Source organism: Sturnus vulgaris, chromosome 1 (genome assembly GCF_052056855.1).
Source record: "Sturnus vulgaris isolate bStuVul1 chromosome 1, bStuVul1.hap1, whole genome shotgun sequence".
NCBI classification, from domain to species: Eukaryota; Metazoa; Chordata; class Aves; order Passeriformes; family Sturnidae; genus Sturnus; species Sturnus vulgaris.
The window spans coordinates 118,032,738-118,058,412 of NC_142243.1; the positions used below are offsets into that span (position 1 = coordinate 118,032,738).

The 25,675-nt window shown below is 40.7% G+C and overlaps 1 protein-coding gene across 1 annotated transcript in view; it reads left to right on the forward strand.

The window, feature by feature from the left end:
• The window catches only part of XKR4 (XK related 4), a 226,286-nt gene that overhangs the window by 121,963 nt on the left and 78,648 nt on the right, over positions 1–25,675 (forward strand). Inside the window, exon 2 of the mRNA XM_014881619.2 lies at positions 13,268–13,467. Within this exon, the coding sequence (XP_014737105.1) occupies positions 13,268–13,467 (200 nt within the window). The remainder of the gene's footprint in view (positions 1–13,267; positions 13,468–25,675) is intronic.

The following is a 25,675-nucleotide window of genomic DNA, read 5'->3' on the forward strand; positions in this document are numbered from 1 at the left end:
TGTTATAGTTACAAATCTGACCATAAGTTCTGCCATACCAATCTCGTCTTAGTTTTTGTATAAACCTGCCATGGTGAAATGACTGGCCTAGTACATGAGGGGAGAATAGTGGATATTTTCTATGCAGACTTGAGCAGGGCTCTTGACACTGCCTCCATATGATCCTTGTAGAGAAGCTGGTGAAGTGTGGCCTGAAGTAGCAGCTGGTGAGGTGGATTGAAAACTAACTGAACAGCTGATCTCAAAGGGATGTGACAGCAGCGTGAAATCTATTTGGAGCCCAGCAACTAGCAGTGAACCCTAGGGGTCAATGCTGGCTCTGCTCCTGTTTAGCACCTTGAGGAGTATTACATGATCTGGGTGATGGGGCACAGTGTGTCCTCATCAAGTTTGCTAATGTCACAAACCTGGGAGGAATAGCTGATACACCAGAGGGTTTCTACAGAGAAATGGAACCTCATAAATTTCAAAAAGGAGAGTGCAAAGTCCTGCACCTGACGAGGAACAACCCCATACACCTGTAAATACTCTGCTGGAAAGTGGCCTGTCAGAAAAGAACCTTTGTGTCCTGGTGGGAACCAAGCTGAGCATCAGCCAGCAGTGTGTCCCTGCAGCAAAGGCTAATGGTGCAGCTTTAGACAAAAGGCTGCCTGCTGGTTGAGGGACGTGAACCTACTCCTCTACTCAGCACTGGTGAGGCTATGCCTGGAGTGCTGTGTCCTGTTCTGCTCTCCCCAGCACAAGGGAGATGTAGGGCACAGTCTGACACAGGGCCACAAACGTACTTAAGGGACAGGAGCATCCCTGCTTAGCACAAAGGGATGGCTCGGGGTCCATCTCACATACCTGGAAGGAGGGTACAAAGAGGGCACAATGAGGCTCTTTTCAGTGGTGCCCAGTGACTGGATTAGAGTCAATGGGAACAAAATGAAACTCGGGAGGTTCCCTTGGAACATCAGGAAACACTTTGTGAGGGTGACAGAGCACTTGGACAAGTTGCTCTGGTCTGGCATGTTGTGGAGTGTCCATCTTTGAAGATGTCCAAAAGCTGTCTGGACATGCTCTTAGCAACCTGCTCTAGGTGATGGCTCTTCTTGATCAGATGACCTCCAGAGGCCCCTTCCAACCTCAGCCATTCTGTGATTAAGATTGCTATGGAAGGGTGAAGCAGATCACACTAAGTTTGCCAGTTTCAGTGGATGTACCATGGGCAAAGTAGGGTTTGGATATCCTTCACAGCTCTTTTAACCTTCATTGAGTTTAGGAGAATTAGAACTGTGGGGTGCTTTCTGCCCAGGTGCAAAGGGATAGTGCCAGATGCTTTGTGGAGCACAAGTGTTTCCTCCAGAAATCCTAAAAGAGCCTTCCAGCTCTGACATATCCCTGCTCACCCTGGTGAGGAGCAGATGGCCTTATTGCTCCTGGCAAGTCCCTGTCCAGTTTGACCACCTTGAAAGCATTCCTGTTCTAGGTAAGGCTCTTAATTTTAGCAATTTTCAGTGTGATAGTGAATTCAGACATGATACTGAAAGTGCTGCTCTTGTTTATACATACACATGTGGCACATTTGGGACTTGCAGCACAACGATTTTGTGTTTGTTTAGCTGTATTTGTAGCATTTCAACAGTATGGTCTCCCAAGTTTTGCAAGTCTTCTATCAGATGTTATATCCTTCTCTGCTGGAATAAGATGCCTAAACTGCAGGGGAATTACAGATTATACATATGCATATATATGCAAATATGGTTGTGTTTTGTGTTGCAAAACTGATCTTACATCCAGCTAAAAATAGTATTAAAAGATGTTCATATACCAAACCTTAGCTGAACCTTTTCAAATCTTTCTTCTATTCCTGCCACAGCAAAAAAAGAAATCTTCCTTTTTCTTCTTTCATGCCTGTGTTATCTCTGCCTTCTTTTCTGAATAAGTTTTTAAACAAAATGTCTGTTGAATTCAGACTCAGTCTCAGCATATATAAATTCATGCCCTTTGATACAAGCCACTTCTTGAAGCATTTTTCTTGATAGCACTTTACTGTCCTTCTGTGCTTCTTGGACTTTGTGCTATTTTTTAAGATGGAACTAATATTGGAATATAAAACTCCAGTTAGGCTGAAAACTGTACATCTCTAATGACCACAGTTTGCTTTCAAGTCCTAAATGCAGTTGCTGTCTTGCCAGCTCATGTTATTTTCTCCTTTGGCTTGTATGCTGCCAGCATGTCACCTCTTATATTCCTTCTTCTTTTTCTATAATATATTGATAAGGGGCAAACTGGGAGGTCTGTAAATTGGCAAAATTCCCTCTAGATCCCTCTGAGTGTTTTTTCTCACTGATGCCCTTTGGATTTAGCCTATGGGAATTGATGGTTGACATTAAAATGCTGTCATTTGTCCTACAGCTTTTTCCCTAGGCAAAACCCAGGCCAGGAATTTTATTCCTAAGATTTCTGAATACTAGATTTGAAAAGCACACAGATATAGTGCATGGTGAGGTATTCAGCTTGTTATTCAAGACCATTTCTTTGTGAGATGCTTTTCAGCTCTACTAATGCTATTTGCTGGCAAATTTGGTTTTGAATTGATTCTTATATAAAATTCTTCAAGCAGGCAACATTTAAAGAACATTCTCCATTAGTCCAGACAACTTATAAACACCAAGAGGAAGTTAGCCTGAATTCCTTTTAAATTACACTGCCAGCCATTTGAATATCACATAAAGATCACACAAGCACTACCTGTCGATATCTTAATGAGTGACTAATCCCACATTATTTCCTGAGTGTTTATAGATTTCTCCATCCAAAAAATGGCCATTCAATTTTTTAGGAGTTTTTTACTGCAGGATTAGCTAATGGCTTCCCCTGAATACTTCAAAAGAAAAAGCTGAAGCAGAGACTGCTATATAAATAGGATGAATAAAAAGTTATTTACAGTGGAGATATTTCCAAACAGAATTCTCAGTTGTGTGTTTTCTCTGAGCCAGAAAGAGCAAGCAGGTCCTATAAAAGCTCTTATAAGCAATTTGGAAGGTTTTTTGGAGGAAGGAAGGGGAAGGTTGGCAATAGTTCAGTTTTACTGGTTAGTGGAGGCAGCTAACTCCTGCTGTTTCACAGTGTGAAATTACATGCTAAGCCCCCAGAGTGACACAACCCAGATTCATCCTGGCACACACCAGTGGTCATGAAAGAAAGATGTTTATATGGAAGGAAACACATTACATTTTGTCTGTGGGGATAAAATATAGCATCTACCCTAGCCATTCTGATTCTCTAGTGTTTGTACTAGTATTGCTTCTCTCGACTCTTGCAAAAGATACTGCAGGCGTCTACTCCGCTTTAAAAATGCAAATTTTTTCCTTTCCTAGATCAAAGAAATCACAATTGTCTACTCTTGTTCTGTGAAAGTTGTCACTGGAAAGCCGCATAATCTGCAGGCAGACCTATCTACTTAATTTATCAAAGGCATCAGGGAAAGCAACAAACAACATGTGTTCTTGTGAATACTCATGTAAAGGCATTCCCTCTTCCAGATGGTGTTTGACCATGAGGTTGAAAACTTGCCACTGAAGGGTCCCTTACAAAGCAGTTGTGACCTGGCACAGGAATGCTCAAGGGTATTTACCTCACCAGCTGCTCTGCTGCTCCACCTCTGTGTTGAACCCTCCCTTGTGAACTGTTCAGATCAATAAACAGCCCATGTCCCTATGGATCTGAGCTGAGAGATGGATGCTGGGAGAAACTCAACTGTCCCAGAGGAGCCTGAGCATCTCCCTGTGTGCAGTGTGAATGATAAACACTGGGGAAGAGCCTGCCTCCAGACTGCAAGGTCTCCAGCCACAGAACACTGGTTTGCAGAGTGTGCTGTGCTACACTTTGTTCCTGTGAAAACAGTGGTAAGAAAGGCAAAGGGCTCTTAATGCCTTTTACTGGTCTTATCCTTATGTGGTGATGGGAGGCTGCCTGGCTGCTTCTCCAGAGATCTGGGATATACACCTGGTACCCCAAGGTGAGAAGCCAGAAACACTGTTGTCCATCTGTGCCCACTCTTACCTCTACAAGCAGTCCTTGCTTCAAGTGCACTCAAATAGGTGATTGGGACACAGGTGCATCTTCCTTGCCAGTCTCACATGGCAGGTCTCAGGACCATTTCCAAGGGTTATCATCATAAGTCTGTCAGAGCTGGGAGTAACAGGGAAACAATTCAATTCCTGTTGCAGCCCCAGGGGCTGGTGAAGTGAGGATGCCTATGATAATGATTATATTCCTGTGACAGCTGCATGGTACAGATCCTTGGCCATGACTAATTGCATTTCCAGGGAATGCCTGGAGCTGCTTGGGGGATTCTGTGCTTTTCTGATCCCTGATTCTTCTTGATATCTCCAGACTGAGACAGAGGCAAACCAGGATTCACTTCTCAGGGTGCTTTAGGATGACTAACAGGCAGACAGGCTTAGAAGCAAATGGAAAATATGACATGGGGAGAATGGGAAGAGAAGAGAAGAAAGTAATTGTCAACCACTATTGGTTGGGAATCTCAGCTCTTCTTCATAGGACAGATGTAGCCTTCCATTCGGCCACCCCTAAAACAGTGTAAGGCTGCAGGGAGGAAACCAAACGAACACAGTCACAGAGCAGACTGTGAATCAGGATTTTAACTGATGTCTTCAGAGTCCCCTGGCATTTACCAACAGAGCCATGTTTTCCTAACAACCTCAGTGGAATATTGCTACAGGAAGCCCATAAGGACCCTTTCAACTAAGCAGGAAAGCTCTCAGTTTCTCAGAGGACAAAAAGTAGGGCAGATATCTAATCTCTCAGGAAGTTGTTTGTCCTTAGGGATCTGATCTCACACGGGCATCACTTCCAGGGCTGCAGCCTTGACAAAATATAAGAAACTCCAGTGTTTCCCTTCAGTAGAAACCAAGGGAGCCTTTGAGAACCTCTGAGGCCTGAAGTGATTTCATCAGCTTTTGATGAAGCACTGCCTGTAGTTAAAGAGCACACTGGTGTGCAATGCCACGCAGGAAATTACAGTGCAGTAAAACTTCTTAGTTGTGCTGCTGAACATGTCTAAATGGCCTTGTCCCATGATTGAAACAGAAAAGGCAGCTTTTATGCAGCACCAGTGGCAATGCCTGGTGAAGAAATTGAAAAACAAAGGTATAGACATGTGCAGCATAGTGTGATTTTTTTTTATTATTTCACTTCTGTAGTCTCCTTTTCAATTTTAGCCCATAGTTGATAGTGCAAAAAAATCCACTGATGTTTACTTCTGATAAGTATCTGGGCAGCTGTGGCCAGTGACTGTGTCACACTTCCTGACAAGGTTATGCCACCCCTATCACTGGCGGTGGCACCATCAGCTGCCTGTCTGATGAGTCCATGGCCACCAAGCTCCATCTGCCCATTGCCCCTTTCCCCAGCACTGCAAAAGGGGAAAGCTGACCCAGGGGTGAGCACCACAGGATGGCAGGGGCAGTCTTGGCAGCACAGGACTTCACAAGCGGATTGGGATGCAACAGAGCCTCCAGGCTGACAGGGAGCCTTGGGAGGCAAGTACATCCTGGGAATATCCCGGTTTTGAGAGGAGAACCATGGAGACAATGCATGGAGATGATTAAACTAAACAGCAAACATGCAGGGGTACTTCTGTCTGATCTGGCAGCATGTACCAGACATGTCTGGGGGTATCACCTCACTGTGTGCAGAGGCAGAGGGTTTGCTGCCTGTCTCACCCGAACCTGCAGGATACAGAGAAAAGGAAGGGACAGTAGGTTGCTGTAAAGCTAGAGGGGTCCTCCTAGAGGACAGCCCAGCATCCATGCTGCTCAGTGCAAGCATCCAGGCTGCACCTCATTCCAATACAAGGAGATTTGTTTCCTGGAGATTTGTTGCCTCACCTCACACATGGTTGGATCCCGCAGTGGGCTGAGCAGCTGTACCCCAGGGGTGAGGGCAGTTAGAAGGGCAGCAGGCTGCATCAGAGATTTCTTTAGACCACCCTGCCTTCTCCTCATTAAACCTGGACCTACTCCAACTTAGTCCTGCCATGTCCCTCCACCCCTGCTTCACAAACTGGAGGTCTGCAGTTCGCACGTCAGGAAAGGAAGGAAAGTGCTGGGTATGACTGGTTACAGTTGGGGAATTCACAAAGTAGCTAAATTCAGATGGCCATAAAAATTTAGATGACCATAAAATGCTGCTGTAATACGACTCATGGCCATTTGAGAAGGATCACCCAGTCATAGAAGATGCTGGGGGATGCTTTATAGGTCATAATGAAACAGATGTAATCGTTTTTTTTTATGCTCATAAAGTGCCTTGCTTTATGTTTTAGGAAGTAAGGCAGTTATTTTTCTGATATCTTAAATACTGCAAAGTAAAATTAAATACAAGGAGTTGGATTTTGTTTTTTATCTTAGTAAGATATGCATATTCTGGAAATCAGCCTTTTAATGGCTCTTGTGATTAAATATTCCCCTGTGGGATCTGTCCTCACATGGATCTCATCGCAGTGACACAGATGAGGATGCTGCACTCATAATTTAAAGTAAATTAAGTCCAGACTTTTGACTGCTGGTAAATTGCCAGAACCGTGCTTAGTTAGACAAGTTTGGGTCACTGCTGTGCTCCAGAATGCATTTCAGTTTCCTTTTGCACATTAAACCTTAATGGTCCCATCAAAAATAATTTGATTGGAAAATTAAATGTTGGCTGCTTTTTCCTTCCTAGAATAAGGAATTAAAACTGAAGGGATTTGTTTGTTTCTTCAGAACAAAAAGAATAAGCATTAGCATGTACTGCTAAGGCAGTAAGTATTCCTTCTAAAGAAACTTTTTTTTTAAGTGTTCAGGCACACCTAATAAAAAGGCACATAAGAAGTAAAATAGAACAATCTGTTGTTATTTAACATGGCAAATACTGTTGAGATACAAACACAGTTAAGTTTTCTCTGGTAACTAAGCAACAGAAGAAAATACCACTTATCCGAATTACTGTTTATTCTACTGATTTTTAGCTCTGCAGTAGTGATTTTCATCCTCTACACCTCAAACACAGAAAGAACAACTGTTTATGGTATGGCTAAATTGTTTAATATAGTGTTTGATGTAGGGACAAATTAGGCATCAGAATAAATGTCTAGGACTGCTCCAACTAGCCATTAATGACTTTTGGTCTTCTCACAAGTGCTTCACTAGATTATGCAACATAAGCAGGCATCCTCTACAGACTTAGGCAATTGCAATAAAATGGACTACATGAGGCATGAAATCAGAATAATTTCGTTTTTCCAAAGAATGCAAATGGTCTCTTATTCATGTGTATCATCCTAAGGACTTCTTAGATAAAGCACATGGTAACAATGTAGTCTTTGACACTTCTAAACTGAAAACTCTTTTTCTAGAGTTGTATATATTATCATCAGATGGATAATTTCATTATGGTGAAAATCAGCAGCAAGTGCTCAGAGCCATAGTCAGACTGGACTCACATATGGCTCTGCACTTGCATATGCACATATTTGTGCACACTGTCTAAATGAACAGCAGATGAACATAACTTTTCCAAATCTCGAAAATTGAAATTTGTAGCTAAAGATTTGCAGAAGTTGTGGGACTGGAAGAAAGGAGGTAAAAGCATATAGCATACTTTGGGGTGAGAATCCCAGAGGAGCTCAGAAGACTGGAAGACATTGACGTAGCCGAAGTACGTGCAGCAAGAACAGTCAGGTCCCACATGCTTGGAAATCACATGTCCACCAGTAATAAGGGTTTGGTTTCTCTTTTCCACTTTTAATAAGCCTCAGCTATCTGTATAAAAAAGAATGGTGTCTGTGAAGCATAATGGAGCAGCTTCTGAAATAAGTTCTTAGAAGCAACCGGCATAAATGACACCGAGATATTATGAAGCAAACTGGGGGAAAACTCAAGTTCTGTTAAATCACTGCAAAAGCATCTTCAGTTTCAGTGATACCAAGATATTCACCAAAGGTCTTTTATAAAAGACTAGATGAATTGTAGGCAGGTTGGAAATCTTTAGCACAGGTGCCACTGGCAGCTAAACACTCTTCCAGAATAACTGACTCTGAGGAATTCTCTCCTGTTTGGTAGGTATTCTGGGGACCTCCTTGCCTGCCTTGTACTAGAGCAAGACCTGGGGAGAAGTTCCTAAGAACAAGGGAGAAAGGAATCAGAATTTTCTTCACACATGAAAAAGGCACATCCTCCCAGTCATGGGCTTCTGAAATATCAGCTGGATTTGAGTGTGCTGACTGAAAGTTATACCTTGCTCCTGCAGAATACCTGCAGGTATTAGGTTGGTCACTGCCAACTCCTGAGGAACAAACTCTGTAAGATTATTTTCATTCATCCTAGTTAATCAAGCAGTGGTTGTACAGCATTTTAAACATAGAAAGCACTCCTACAATATTTGGTATTGTCATATACTTACACTACCTCATCTCATGTAAGTGAATTGTTACCAAAGTTATTTGAAATGTAGGTATCTCAGTCTATGCTGACCATCCTCAAGATTGGTATGTGAACCTGGAGCAAAATGAGGGCTCTTGATTTTGGAAATACTGGAGAGCCACTGTCTTATCAGAATGAATGTTTCTTTCCCTAGAACCAGAATACATTTTTTTCTCAAATACAAATGTAGGCAATTTTTAAATTTCTATTTTTCTTGCATCTGGGACACCTGTTGTGGACAGCACAAGCAGTAGCCTAGTTGCCTAGTTTTGTGTTTGTTTTTTTTACTTTACTGCCTTCCCTCATTAATTTAATGGAAAAAGAATGTCACCTGTGGTCATGTCTCAGATTCACATCCTTCAGGATTATGCTTTATCGATGGTCTGTATACTGTGCAGTGTGATGCACTGAAATAAATTAAAACAATTAAATGCTGAAAAATTCTCTACTTCCTTCAAAAGTTAAGACATTAAGGCTCAAATAACAATATATATGTTGCCATCTAATTATCAGTGATATAGTGCTTCTCACTCCATTGTTTTAATTCTGAATATAAGCTTCTTTAAATCAGCATTGACAACCCAAGCAGTGGTCTGTCTTCAAATAAAATTAAATTAAATTAAAGAAAAAAAGACGGAGAGAATAAAAGAGTAATTTTAAAATAAAAAGGTTTTAATATTACTTTTTCACAGTACATTTCACGGAATCACAGAATGAAAGAATAGTTTGGGTTGGTAGGGACCTTAAAGATCATCCAGTTCCAATTCCCTGCCATGGGCAGAGACACCTTCCACTGGACTAGGTTGCTAAAAGCCCCATCCAGTCTGGCCTTGAATACTTTTAGGGAGGGGGCATTGGCAACTTCTCTGGGCAACCTCTTCCAGTGTCTCACCACCTTTACAATGAATAATTTCTTTCTTATATCTAATTAAAACCTACCCTCTTTCAGTTTGAAGCCATAACTTTCAGCCTCCTTCAGGTACTGGAAGGCCACAATAAGATCTCCCTGGAGCCTTCTCTTCCCCAGGCTGAACAACCTCAACTCTCTCAGTCTGACTTCACAGGAGAGGTTTCATAATCTTCTAACTTCAAAATCTCTAAGAAACTCAGTTATGTCTCACTTCTTCTCCACAAACAAGAGAGCTATGAAATTATGGGGTTTTTTTGTGGAGTGAGTGGAGTGGGGGTTTTTTATTTGGTTTTACTCTTCTAGTGAATAAAGAAACTTCAAGACAAATTTGATTTATTCGACAAAGTAGTTACTTTACTAGATGGCAGTATTGTTACCATACTTCCTATTTCTGCTTCTTTTCCTTTTTTTTGTCAGGTGCTCTAACCCTCAATTCTTCATGCCTTTTCATCTCTTTTCATATCAATTAAGTGCTCTTTGGGAACATGGGTAGGCAGTTTTTGTATATTTGTAAAGCACCAGCAGAAGACAGTAGTTGACTGAACACAATCACAACCAAAATAATAACATTCACATCTTCTCTTTCAGGTTCATTGACATCAGTTTACCTAAGACATTTTGCAATGCAGAACTCTATACTACCTTTTCGTGTATCTTTCTGGAATTACTGTATATAAGAGTCATAACCTGGACTCACATAAAAATGTGAATTTCCACCAAAACAATACCAGAACACCAAAATATAAAAACCCTTCAAATCAGGAACTACCTCTGACTGTGTCTGTATGACATTTGCTGACAATAGGCCTCCAGTAAGGGTGTCTGAAGTGGAATTACATAATGCACATATATATATAAAATGGAATGTGTCATTACTGCAGTGTTGAGCTATATTTGGAAGCCACTACAACAAAGCACTTTCTCCCATATTTTTTTCTTCTGTATTTCACTATCATAAAAAAGTGTCTTTGATAGATGAATCATTTTATGAGACCATCTTTTTATTTTAATAACTGCTAATTTGCACACCTAACATCAATTGCTGGTGCAATTAATCGTGGATGCAAATCAGAATGTTTAGCTGTCTAATCACCTGATTGTGACTATAAATCAGTGACAGTAATTATGTGTGTAAATGTTCATTTCAGCCTGCAATTAATTTGGCCAAAATTGAAAGGATAGAAAAAAATATCACCCTAGGCTGAAATTTGGTCCCCGGTGTGTAAAAAACAGAAAGTATCTTCCTCCTCTATGTCATGTGTTTAAATTGCAGAGAGCTAAGTAGACAAAGAGCAATGATTCCCCAGTCCCCAATAACTCACTGCCAGTGTTTCACAATAAAGTGCAATGGGAGAGGAAATATTTCCATACGGGTTCATTAATCACAACATGTTTGCCATGCACAACCACTCTGCAGAGCAGGTAAAGAACCCTAGGGGTCCTCACCTGCCACAGTATGTCATTTTTGTAATAGGAAAAGTACTTTTTTGTACAAATGCTGTAGAACTGAAGTTGCAGATGGCTCCACTGGCAGAGCTAGAGCCTCCTGGCACAACTTTCAGCAGCCACAGCTCCTTTAGGAATTTATAGCAAGGGTTAGTGAAATCTTAAAAGAATGATGCTGAAGGTGCTGTATGCTCCCACTATGTGCAATATTCCAAGGTGCACCCCTTAAGAGGACATGTTAGGCAGGACAAACAAACCCCACCTAAACAATAAACTGCAGAAGGAAATACAAGCCTTACCTATCCCTGTTGTGCTGCAGGACTTTAATGAGAGGTCTAGGAACAATTAAATGGATCGTGACTGAGAACCTGTGGGTCCAATGGACCCCATTAACAGAACTGTGCAGCAAAAGATGCCTTTCCAGCTCAATGGCTTTCAGATCTGGGCAGCAGGCCATTTCACTTTACCTAACCCCAAAGACAGCAGAGAGCCCCAGTTATCCCATCACACTCTGACCCATCCAGACCTGCTCAGTGTTTTGCATGAGAGTTACAGTTGGTGTCTTGTTTACTGTACCTCTGTGGTCTCAATCTCTGAGCAGTTCATTGCTGCTTCACTCCCACATGGGACTTTGATAAAATTCAAAGCCACCTGGTGTGATTTTAATTTAAATGTGAGTTTAATGTGTTTTCCTTTTATATTGCTGTGATGTGCATTGCCAAGAGAAATGCTGCAGGCTCAGATCTGTCCTCTCAGCTGTTTCTCTGTGCTACTCCCTGGTTTTGTATGGTGAATATTCCTGAATAAAAACTGCTGCTCTGCAATAGAGTGTGCATTAGGTACAAGGATGCACTGGGTCATTCTTCAAGGAGGCAACCAAGTCTTGGGCTCTTTGCCAGTCAGAAGCCAAAAGTCTTCTCATCAGCATAAGACACCTCCAGAGTTACAGCTGAGCAGAGTAGAGATTAAAGGCTGCATGCAACCTTTGTAAAAAGTGTTTTCACAATTCACCATACTCCACCAGTTTTGAAGGGGTTTTAAGACAAGAGCCTGTGGAAAGAAGAGATACTGAAATACTTTATCTTAACGTAATTAAAACAATTCATATTGAAAGTAGTTAAAATTTACTAAACTTTTTCTAATTATAAAATAGGACTTCACTTTTAAAATTGCTGTGAAAACATATTAAATATATCATAAGAAAATGCTGTCAGGAACAGGATATGAAAGATACCTCAAGAAAAAGAGAGACAAACATCCACAGCAGTTAGTAGCCCACCAGGCTACTACTGTAGGACACAAGGCACCCTGATGCCAGACAATACCTTAATCTTCAAAATTTTTCATTAAGTGAGACTGGGGATTTTTTTCAGCCAACCTTAATTAGTTTGGAACTACAATTGTAGGAACAAGGCGGGAACTTCTCTGACACAGAATAACTGAGATCAGATCAGAATACCAGAGCGGATCAAAGGCCACCCAGAGTGATCACTGTGCTGTGACTCAGGTGTGTCATGGGAGGCTGCTGCAAGCTCTGCAAGGGTCACCACAGGCATCCCAGCATCTGGGTACCAGCCTTCAGAAGACATCCCTTTCTTCCTAAAACCACTCATTACTCATGCACCCACCAAAATCTATTTAATGAGCTGGTTGCAAGGTGTTTTTTCTGCTGATTGCACAGGCCACGAGAGCTGATGGGCTTTGCCTATTGCTCCCTTTATCTGCAGGTTACTACGGGGAGCAGCAGCAGCCTGTTGGGTTCCTGGCTCCTGCTGCTTCTTACTGCTGCATGGGAGCTACCCTAGTGAGTCATTTCTGATCTCCAAGGGAACCCACAGCCAGATCTCCATGCCTCCTAAAATAGGAATTCACAGCTACATCTTCTCTCCAACTAAAATAATCAAATGATGAGGGAAAAAGCACTATATATTTGGCAGTATTTGAAATACTCAGTGCATTGATGGGTGGAAAAGCAGCACAACAAGCTCAGCCATAGCAGAGCTACAGGTTAAGGCCACCCAGAGTTGCAGTGCAGCTGGTTCTCTGAGTGCTAATAGAGCCATATAGAAGGAGATTAGTTCTTTGCAGGTTCTCATTAAAGACTTCATTTTGTTCCTCTCATTATTTGCAAAACCTCTGAAGAAGGCCATATAAAGCAAGATATCACCCATATATTTCAACTTAGAAAACTAGGTCCTTGAAAGAAGTACTATTTAATAAATAAAGACAATAAGCTTTTTCAATGGCCTCATAAAGGCTAGTCTTGTCTTCAATTTAGTTTACTCTTATCACATCAACTATTATAAATTGAAATACAACAATTTTTTCAAATAATTGTTCATTATTTTGAAGTACATCGAACAATATGTTATTTGCAGGCTGAAGTATAACCCGTAAAATATCATTCTGTGCTTCTATAACCACTCTCTTTCATTTCCAGGTATTTTCACACAATGTACTTGGGTATCCGGAGTCGACAGAGTGGAGAGAATGACAGATGGCGGTTTTATTGGAAAATGGTGTATGAGTATGCAGATGTGAGTATGCTGCATTTGCTAGCCACCTTTCTGGAAAGTGCACCACAGCTGGTCCTGCAACTCTGTATTGTTGTACAGACTCGTACACTCCAGGCTCTCCAAGGTAGGAGTTCATTTAATCTATTTATTTTTTATAATTTTTGGAAGATGTAATTTCCACACATACATATTTATCCTTCGTTCAGACTGCAGTGTGCCTTGTAGTCCTGGCATAAGAGCAGATCTTGCCTGCTAGCTGCTATTTAGCTGTTAACAATAACTGTCAAGAAAGCCTGTGTTATTAGAGGGTTTTTTAGCCTTTCTTAATGGCCCTGAGTTTTGGGTAGGATTTATAATGTTTTGCTTTCTGCATGTCCTTGTAATAGAAGAGCTCTTCTGATTATCCACTGGGCCAATGTGAAAATTGCATCAATCAAACTATTACTCTTCTCTCTGTGCTTTTTTCTGTGAATGTTCAAAACCCTGCAAACTGCAGTAATGAGGTTCATATGGCATTATGCAAAACAGGAGACGGCACAGGAGATAACAGCAATTCTGTGAAGAAAATGCCAATGTTTATGCCCATCAGTTCTCGGCCGTGGTTACCTGCAATAATACAAATCATCTCTCGAGCAGTACTCATTCCTGCACACTCTGGGTTTCCTTCTAAGGCTGATGCTTTCAGCAAGTGTGGTTACTTCTTTAAAATGGTACATGCATGAATATGTCCTGCTATATGGCTTTGTAAGTTGATGATACAGATATTAGAATATCTCATCCACTATTGCTTTTTTCATGCTGCTTTTGGCTACCTGACAGCTGTCCTTTTGTATTGTGCCATTGTTTTGCTTTATGGCTGCATCTGGACAGAATTTTTTGCAAGGTAATGAAGTGAATGAGAATTTGGGATCCAGAAGGTGACAAAAATGCCATGAGGCAGTGAGGAGTGAAGGGAGGAAGGGAGAATCAGAGGGAGAGAGGGAGGGAGGAAATGCAGAATTTTTGTCATTTTCTTTTAAGGAACAGCTCATGTCCTTACCACTGTACAAGAAGAACATATGACAGCACCTTTCTCCAAGAAAGTGTTGGTTAGCTTATTATGAGTAAGATGCAGTGAGTCTCATTGGGTAAAAAGGGACTGGGCACAAAGTGGGTAACTATGTGAAGATCTTGATGCTGGGCAGTTTCCTGTGGATTAATCAGAAGCTTTCCCTTACAGAGCTCTGAACTGTCATGTAATAAAGAGCAGCACTTCTTCTGTGTTTTTGTTTCATTAGATCTAAACTCTGCTGCCTTAATGGGAAAAGAAAACCAAAGTTTCTATTTTAGTTAGTTGGTGCTCTGTACGAGGAAGTTTGCCTATGCACTTCTTACTGCTATTTCTCAAAATGATGAGGCCCCACACCAAAAGATTCAAACTATTATTATTACAGAGAAGGTATTATCACTTCAAGATTTGTCTACCCAGAAAAACGAGTCCAGAGAAAGACTTAGGAGAAGAACATAGACAGAATAGTATGACTGTATGGTCAGCTGTAATTGAGCTATCTTCATAAACTATTAATACAGAATGCCTCTTGTCCTCATTTCAGTGCAGTAACAGATCTGTCTCTGAGAAAAGAGCCTGGTGAGTAGGCACTGTGATACACTCTGCAAGTGGTTGTTAATTACAGAAGACCTGAAATGCCTCAATTTAAAAAGCAAAAATGGTTCCTGCAGCCTGCAATCAGCTCTGTGAAACCTATGTATCAGAAACCAGAAAGTAATAAAACTATAATTATAGATTTCAGCTGAGAAGGTTGAAGGTATTTACTTATGTTTTCTTCCCCCATTTTTTTTCCAACTTCCACAGAGAAAAGGATTCATTAAAAAAAAACTAAGAAAATTAAACAAGGTGGTAGCATTTTCTTAAACAGTACTACCATTATATTTCCGTGATAAAAGCTAATATGTTTTAGCATCTTGCCAGCTGTGAAAATCCTTTCCCTGTTTTCTCTCCTTTCTAAAAGAAATTTTAAGGATAATGCATTGCACTACAGGATGGTGGATTAGCTGTGAGGCTGCATAAGAAGAGCATAATTTGTCTCAGTGGTATCATGCTACAAATGGGTGTTTTAAAAGGCCCAGCCATAAGTATCTGCTTCAGCAAGCTGTCCACTCACTGAGCCTGTTAGAGAGATTTCCAACATGGATCAATAAACAGGGTGTTTGATTGATTTTCTTTGTTTAGGGAATGTTACATGTTTTTTATTGCTGTTCTTGTAGTTCTCTGTCCCAGAGGAAAAAGTTATTATGAGAATTGTTAAGTGACATCGCTGGTCCATGTTCTTAAAAGTATATGACTTTCACAAACTACAAATTTGGCCTGGGAAATGAATGGTCTGTGAGCAGGGTATTTCTAATATTAACCTATTCATTACTGCAAGAAAAACTTTTAAGTATTTTCCTTTATGAAATTCTATATTTTCAATTCCAAATGCAACAAAATAGCATTATTCCCAACAGGAAAATGCTATCAGCCTTACTGGAGATTCCAAGTTTTGTAGTGGGTGTTGACTTGGTTCAGACTATTTCTTAGTTCAGTAACTAAGCCCTGCTAACCAAGGTGAGAAAAACGTACAGATGTACGTGCATCTTTATGGGGAAAAGAAAAATGAAAAATATTGTGCAATACCTGCAAAACCTTCCCTCTCAATCTCCCATGCACTGCAGTAAGGACCACTTCAAAAGCCCGGAGGATGCACCACAGGGATCCTTTAGCATTTGCCTGGGCTCCCCAAGCATGAATTTAAAAACTGCAGTGTAAACTTCTAGCAAGGATTGTGTACGCCTGTATCAGGACCCTGCAGCAGAGCAAGGCTTGTGTGGGAAGCCACTGACTGTCCTTACGGAGTGTCATCCCTCTTCTGCATCCTCATCCAGAGACATCTGAGTAAAACAACAGCTAAATTATTGTCTCAAAATCTGATTCTTCTCTAAGATTTCATCAAAACTGGCACATTCAGAGGCAATGTTTGTTCTTATTCTGCCTACAACCAGCAGCCAGGTCTCACCTGAGTGGAAGGAGTCCAATTGCTTGTGCAATAAGATGATAATTTCTAGGTGCTAATTTCTCAAAGAGACAAACTACTTGAGTTTGACAGTGGACTAAACTGGAGCTGTGCTAATGTCTCTCTGACCTCCACCTTTTCCACTCTGGAGATTCCTTTGAGTTTGAAGAAATATCTGCTCTCCAGAAGACTGACTGATGTACCTTGAAATAAGTAATTCCTTCCTCTTTTCCTCCCAGGAGTCTGTTTCTCCTGCCTTTGCTCTGAGCACAGCCTAACTCCCTGGGACAGGGAATATCACACAATGGGTGATGCCAGCACTGGGGAGGCAAGGGAGGACAGGCAGCAGGGTAGATAAGGAAGGGCGGGGCTGACCCTTAATGTGGCACCTCATCTTGGTAGTCCTGCCCACAGACTAGCACTCATCCCTTGGCACTCTTCTTTTACTTAGTTTGGTTTTCCCACTATGCCATGTGATTTTAGAAAAGCTTCTCATCTTAAAATGAGCTAATTCCAGCAAGCAACAATCCTGCTGACCATCTGATTAGTCCCATCAGTTATCATACAGATACTACTTTCCTATTCAAGGGTATGGTGTTCTAACTGCACCTAGATGAGCAGATAGACAAGATGACTCCCTAGATTTGTCACATATTTCATTATTTATACTGTATTAATTAACACATTGCTTAAATTATAGATTAGCTTCTCATTCCTGTTTACTGCATTGACAATTTTTTCTTCATCAGCCCCTGGGAGGTTTGTTCTGGCTTCTCCACACAGTGCTATTAATCAAAGTCTCTATCAAAGTTTAATCAAAGTCTAATCAAAGTTTATGTTATATAAAGCTGCATTTCTTAATGGGGACTGATAGTAGTGCCAGAAGCAAAATTAAAAGTTCAGACCAGTTTATAAATTCATCAAGTTTCATTGAAGTCACCATACACCACAGAGCTACTGGATTCTGCTGAAAACACATTTCCTGGAAATGTGTCCCTGGCCAAAAATTTTCCCATTTTCTACCAACTCTGTTGGAAACCATACACTCTTCATATGCTGACACTGCAGCCAGTGTACAAAAGTTTACAGTGCCACCAAGCACCGTTCTCCAGTCCTGCTACTCCAAACAAATTGCTGTTCCTGCCTGAGCTGAAGAAGAAGCTCAGAGTCTTGATAGCCGTTAATGACATGGCTGATAGATCCTAACTTTATCTGGCAGAAGCAAATTATGTTGTTAACTAGCTGATAAAAAAAATCTTCTGGCAAAGCTCAACATTGTGCATCAGGAATTCAGACTGTTTTTTGTATCAGCACAGTAAACTGAAAATCATTTAGGCCTACAATTTTTTGTGTGGACAACGTTATGCTTTGCCACAGCTTTTCTCTTTTGTTGCCTTCACAGCAATTTTGGAATGCTCTGTAAAATGCTGCCTACATTTGCAGTGCCCTATAAATAAATAAATAAATAAAATACCTGAAAATAATTCTGATTTTATACAATTCAATGTATATTTGTATGAAAATCAGGTGCAGCACTTGAGTTCTGGGCAAGTTGCCATTACTTTTCTCTGTGTTGTCGAGGTTCTGCACCACTGCAGTCCAGCACTCAACCTTTCCACAGACAAACTGAAACAGAGCAACCTGTAGTTACAGATTCTGCTTGATACTTGGCAAAACAGATTTCCAGTGACAAGGATCAACAAGTATGATATACTACAGAGTAAATGTGTTTTCTGGAAATTACTCTTAAACTGATCCACAGGTCCTTTTGCAAATTTAAAAAATGTTATCTTGTGCTCATTAGGATAGAGCCATCATATTAGCATACCCTTGTTTCTGATAGTCCAGGAGAGGACTTCCTGAAGGCTATCATTTCACATAATCCATTTCATAACCTGATTACAATCTTAAAACTAGTTATACCATTAATATCTAATATACCAGTTGAAAGTTTAATTCTGTGATTGATAGAGACCTGCTGATGCCTGTCCTGGCTTTTTAATTTTATGAGCATTGTGTCCATATTTATTCCTGTGCCATCCCTGTTTTTACACTTGTTCCCTAAGGAAATGGGGTTTGTACAGTTATACAGCCCATTTCTGTCCTTCAGTCTTGCTTTTAAGAACTTCTGATCCATTGCAGTATTTCAATCAAGTATAAGAGAACAACCAACATCTCAAAATAATTACGTTTTCTTAAATGTTGTAAAAAAGCAGTCAATACAAAGAAAAAATAAAATAATTATAATTTTTTTTTTTAAATTAAAAATTGAGAGCCTCCACTATAGGGAAAAGCAGTCTGAATTCAGCTAATATCTTTTTTCATTCCATACCAGCCACCAGTCATCCCAAATACACATCCTTCCAGACAAGGAATTGCACTGCTTTCCCTTGCCCAGTGGGACTGTTGTGAGTGACAAATGGAATTAGGGAATAAGAGATACTTTGATGGAAAAGGGGAATCATTCCTCCTGCTGTGCATTCTCTCATCTCATGAGAGGTTCTGAATTTTCTTCATAGAGTTTTTCTTCCTCAGTCCCAGTCTGAATTCATCTTTGGTATATACAGATGACCAAGGCTGCACAGAAGATTCCAGATGGCATTTATCCAGAGCTCCCATATTTCTCATGGCAATATCTCACTAGGTATGATCTAGGGTTGTAATTCTCTGTTCACTCAGGTGTTGGACTAGTTAATTCTAGTTATTTCATAATCCTTTAAAACCCACGGGCTCTTCTGGTGTCATGTCACTCTGATGAGACTTCAATTATATCAAAAAATGTATTAGCAACTAAATGCATGTAATGACATTTCATCTCTTTTCTACTTTTCCAGCCTGCAAGGTGGCCCTGATTTTTCCACATATCACTCTCCTTTCCTACATTGATAATATCTCCCAAACACTTAGTAGTAAATTATGTTTTAAACAAAAGTCATTAAAAGTATTCAGACAAGATTGGTTTGAGGTGGAATCAGTATTAAAATGGTAAGAGTAACTCTACTCTGCCCCAAGGATTCTTTATTAGCATTTCAACATAATCTTCAGTATCTTTAATTAGTTCCTTTACCTGCCTTATTTCTCTTCTACTATTCCCTAACCTCTCAAGTGTCACCAGCACTTTCCCATTAGCATTGTAGTCACCATTCTGTCATTTGATCAGATTAGATCTGCCACATTTTACTTGTTGAGAAAGGGATTATAAAAGAAAGACATAGAGCTATTCTAGACTCTGCAGCTCTCTTATGATCTACTGCATTTTCTATGCATCCCTTCTTTTTCATACATTTTCATGTTTCAAGGCCAGGTTGGACAGGGCTTTGTGGAATCTGATGTTCCTGAAAGTTGTCCCTGCCCATGGCAGAGATTAGGAACTAAATGACTTCTAAGGTCCCTTCCAACCCAAGCCATCATATAGTTCTAGATTTACCTTTGTTTTCAATTAGTTATTATTTTAAAAGCTGCTCTAAAGCTTTGTGTTGTGCTGAAGCCTGCATTGTAGTCCTGCTTCAGCCAGGGACTTGTGAAATGCCTCACATGGTACCAGTTCTGAATGGGGATACTTAAGATGCTTCTCACCAACAGCAGGATTTCATACATTGGCTTATTTTGAATCCTGGGACAGAGATGCTTTGGTTGCATTGGGTGAAAACAAGGAACTTCCAGTTTTGCTTCCATCTACAATAGTACAGATTTCCTTTCTGTTCTTATTTTCTATCGGCCGTCTCTGTCTTTGAGCTCTTATTTCAAGAGCCCTTATGGAAAATTGTCCTATAAAGCACAGTCTGTATTGCTCATCATTCTTTTCTTCATTTTTGTCAAAGAATCATTTCTGAGGTAGGTTTTGAGGCTCTTTTTCTGGAATTTGTTAGGTTTCAGTGTTCAAAAGCTCCAGAAATCCTTCTGTGGTTTGCCTCAAAGAAAATCCAAGTCTCCCCCACAGAGAAGTGGGGAACAGAACAATTAACTTCTGCTGCCTTCACTTATTTCTCTAAAATTCTGTTAGGCATACTAACAGATCTATTTTTGTTTATCCCTCCATTCTATAAAAATTAAACCACCATTATGTGATTCAGTGCTATTTTGCTACAATTAGATGTCCTGTAACAACCTCTATACTTTCCATAACTAAGTTTAGAAAGAATCCTCTCTGCTTTCTCTCAGAAAAGCTGTCAGTTGTCACACTCTGGAATATCTGGGCTGACTTCAGCAGCACTTGTTCTCCAGCCTATATCTGACAAATCAGAGGCTGCCATAACGAGACAATTCTGTGCAGAATTTCTTCCTGTAATAATGGTTTGAACATCTCAATCCATATCCAAATTTAACTCTGGAATTCTACAGCAGGCTCTAACAACTACCCACTATCTTTCCCCAAAGTGATTTTGTATGCAAACAGAATCTATTTTATCAGGGAACACTTTCTGAAACATCCTGCTGTCATTCCATTCATACACACTGCTTTTGCCATTATCTCCATCTTTTCTGAATACCAGCTCTCTTTCAGCACCCATGTCCAGGGAGTGATTATGAGACCATGGGTGTTTCTGTAACCCTATAGTTCTTTTTGTAACCCTATAATGCTTTATGTCCTGTGTTTATTTCTTGTGTTTCCTGAGATCCTGTCCCTGTCCATTCTTCTATCTAAAAACATGATGCATCAATACAGTTTGTAAAAGCAAGAGGCAATGTACACAGGTATTGTCAGAAAGATAAGGAGTTGGCAGAGTTAAGGTGTTGTTTCTTAAAAAAGACATTTTACAGTACCTCAAAATACCTCAACCCCTGAAAGTCTGAGATGAATAGTGAGCATTTTTATTCTTTCCGTTTAACTGCTGTAAAATAACCCTAATTCTTCCAGCAGTATTAGTAACGAGGGGAACTGCGTCAAATATATTTTTCATAAATAATATAAATAATATGTTCTGGTGACTGTTTTTAATGAGTTTATGCTGATATCTTTATCCCTGTTTATTACCTTTTAACTGGTTATAAAAAGACCAGAGGATCACACAGTACTATATAGACATATAAATGTGAGTTTGCATTATGATGCAAAAAATATAATTTGTGAAGCTTGGCCACCCATAGAACATTTTTTTCCACTCATTACATCACAGGAAAATGAATAAACTATTCAGGTCATTCTGAGTGAATATCAATAAGGCTTCATAACATACCAGCGTGAAATCTGCATATGTAATTTTAATAGAAAAAAGTCATTAGAAACAGTATTAAGGATATTTAGTATACATTTTACTGCTACTCTTTTTGTCCTCATTCTTCTCACATTATCCTAGCTGCATTTGCAGATAGAGGTGTCTCTAGCTAAGCTGCAAAAACCTGTTGGAAGGTCTCAATAAATCATCTGATTTCCAAAGATAGTAGGTAGGTGCCTCCTTCACTAAATTTCAAAAAATCTTGTCATATATTTGGATATTTGAACACAACTTTAGGTACATATTTTTTCATACCTTAGAAGTATTATGCTAGTCTGAAAGAAAAGAATTATAAGTGGTTTTATAAATTTACGTTTGCACAAGAATATAATTTAAAGATTGCTTTTTGATGCAGTTTGTTCAAGTACCAAGCTGATAATCTCACCTCTAGGTGATATTTCCAGCTCACACCAATTGAGTGTCTTGTCACAGAATGAAAGAATAAGATAGGTCAAAGGGTCTCAATCAATCATCTGGTCCAAACCCTTCTGGAAGCACAATCATGTTCAAAAATAGATCAGGTTCCTCAGGGCCATGTCTCTTTGAGTTTTGTGCACTTCTGTGGTTGCTGAGCCCACAGTCTCTCTGGGTGGACTGTACCAGTGCTCACCACCCTGGCAAAAATCTCTTTTCTTACAGCAAATCAGATTTTCTCTTGCTGCAGTTTTGACTCATTGTGTGCCTCTAAGTTTGAGGGGTTTGTATAATTTTCTTTTTAGGCAAGAGAACATGGCAATTAGATCTCTTCTCTTGGTTCACAATCTTCTCTACCAGTCCTCCCTCGGGCTACATAAACCCAGCTCAGGCACCATGTGCTCCAGCCCCTAACACTGGGAGGGCAAGGGAAGGGTTACAGATGTTATATATCTGGACCTCTGCAAAGCCTTTGACATGATTCCCCACAACATCCCTCTCTCTAAATTGAAAAGAGATGGAGTTGAGGAGTAGACTGCTAGATGGATAAGGGAGTGCTTGGAAAGTCACATCCAGAGGGTAGTGGTCAGTGGCTCAGAATCTGATGGACATTGGTGACAAGTGGTGTCCCTCAGGGGTCCATATTATTTAATATCGTCATTGATGACATAGACAAAGGGATTGGATGCACCCTCGGGAAATTTGCAGATGATTTGAAGCTGAGCGTGCAGTTGCCACACCTGAAGGGGCAGGATGCCATCCAGAGGGACCTGGACAATCTCAAAAAGTGGGGCCATGGGAATCTCATGAGGTTTAACAAGACCAAGTGCTTGTGTTGCACCTGGGTCAGGGCAACCCCCATTATCAACATGAGCTGGGGGATGAACAGACCCAGAGCAACCGTGATAAAGAAGGATTTGGGGGTGCTGGTGGGCAGGGGGCTGGACATGACCCAGCCAAGTATACTCATAGCCCAGAAAGCCAACCATACCCTGTGCTGGGTCAAAAGCAGCATGGCCAGAAGGGCAAGGGAGGGAATTCTGGCCCTCTGCTCTGCTCTGTTCTGGTGAGACCCCACCTGCAGTGCTGCATCCAGCTCTGGGGTCTCAGCACAGGAAGGACATGGACCTGTTGGAGTGAGTCCAAAGGAAGCCATCAAGTTGATCACAGGGACGGAGAACCTCTCCTACAAGGAAAGGATAAGAGAATTAGGATTGTTCAGCATGGAACTAGGGTGACCTAATAGGAGGGTAACCCAAAGGAGGCCTACAAGGAGGATGCAGATGGACAGAGATCATCTACAAGAGCATGGAGTGACAGGACCATTCTATGATCATGTTATTTCAGTGACCCTTCACTGGCCTCGGTCCAGTTTGTGAAAGTATTTCCAGTACTGGTGGCCCAAAATGATATGAACATGCAAGAGTTTTCCTTTTCCTTTGTAAGTATTTTTGTCACTCCTCTCAGTCTTCTGAGATGCCTCTGCAGGGCAGTCCTGCTCTCCTGCAGATCAGCTGCTCACCTCTGATGGATCCAGGCTTTAAGGGTGTTATGAGCCTGGAGGTATTGTGAAAAGAAATTCTTTACTGCTGCAAGGAATGGCAAACTCAATAAAATTATTTTCATATTATCTACAGGTTTTTGAATTTAACAGTGCCTTCATAAAGCTGCTAATGTATACATAGTGGTAAAGACAGCCTGAGACACAAAGCAGTGCATTTAGTTTCTGCAAGCGTGATATATTGCCTACACACTGAATTTTATTTGTTGGGGAATGTCAGAAAGTTGGTGGCATATCCTTCTGCTCCCTTTCTGTTGTGCTAAAAGTGAACTTGCCAAGGAAAAAATTTCCAGTTTCTTTTTCTGTGTTTTTTATGCCTGGTACGTTTGCTCGGGAATGGGAAAAAAAGTGATGCATGCTTGGCACAGAAAAAGCTTTCCTGTGTCTAATACAGCAGTGAGAATTTTAGTCGTGATTGTGTCTTGCCCAAAGACTGCACAATACCTCAAAGATAAGAATTAATGTGAATTCTTCATCGTGCAGTGACCTTTAAATCTTCAGTCACATAGCCAAAGTGCATGTCCAGCTTCACACCAAAAACACAGATCTGAATTTTTCTGTCATTTTCATTGCTAGTGCATGTTAGTTTGTTAATCTGCAAAATTACTTTTTTTTATTTTTTGCCAAAATTAACCAGAAAAGTAATCGCTTCTATTGAGGATGATTTTAGCTGCAAGTTGTATGTCAAAGTGGGAATGAAGGTTTTAAAATGTGCCACGCATGACATTCAAGTTTGGTGGTATTCAGGATATACTACAAACGATGACATTTGTATGGGATTTCATATCTGTAACTTGTTTTATACATATTAGTATTTTTCAGTTGTGTGTTAGGTGAGTATCAAGCTACAAATATAAAAACCCATTGCATTTTTGCTTTGTGCTCAGAGTTTTGCAAGTATCAGTGAATAACCATTGTTACAGTGAGACTCAAACAAAAGATCCAGTCAGGCACAGAGGTTCACCCCTGTGGGCACCTTCTCACTGAACTGAGTGGAACTGTTTTAATGAACAAAATCTACTTGCTGGGCTGGGATTTATAGGAGCATTGTTTTACCCTAAAAGGTATTAAGTAACTGTCTTTTGTGTTAAGCATGACATTCTACTTAACCTAATGGGGATAAAAACCTATTAAATGTGTTTTATTAGTTTTTGGTTTCCTAACTAAATTATAATGAAAATGAATTTAAAATATTTTTTCTTTTTCCAGTGGGTGTTATTTCTCACAGTATGTCAGTTAATAAAGTGGTAAACTGTATTCTGTTCTCTGTATATAATGAATGCAGTTTAAAAACAAATCATTAACAGCTTTTACGTTACTGCTGAAGAGAGAATTTCTAGTTTTAGTTTTGAGTGGGGCTTTTAGCATATCATTTGTGCATGGGTGGCCAGTGTGCTCCCTGGAATTAAGTAGACTGGGCAGGAAGAACCCCGTGGTATGAGGTTACTCAATTACTATTGATCCCAGGCCCTTATAGCTAATAGACACTGCCTCTGCGTGTTCTTTCCCATCCTGTGGACACTTCAAGATGCAGAGGAATTCTTCCATACTCACATAATTGAGTCAAGAGCGTGAATTGAATCCTCCCTCGGTGTGACTTTTTCTGGCACAGTCACAAGTAGTGCTCCCTGTCACCCTCTAGCAGCCATCTAGGATTGTCAGAGTTTTGCAGGAGCTCTGACAGCTGCAACTTCCCTGGAGCTCCAACCCAGTGAAACCAGGAGGACCCAGGAGCCCCGCGGCAGGGTCAGGGAGCAGCCCAGGGACTGATTGGGAGCATCCTGCAGGTGCTGGGCCCTGGGACCATGGGGCTTTCAGGGCTCACATGTAGCAGAGATTAGCAGCAGCAAACCCCTTCTGCCAGCTGCCGTATCGCTTGAGCAAGGCTGCTGCCGTGTCCCCGGCAGTGGGGACAACAGAGTGACTCACAAAAAACCTCCCAATTCGCTGCAGCTCTCAGTCTGCAAAGTGATATAAACTAGCCTCCATCTCTTTAGTACAGCTTTGTGCTGTACTAAAATCTGCAGTAGCTCAGGGGCTGCTTCGTGAGCTGTGCTGTCGTCCCCATCACAGGGGCAGTGAATGATGGGG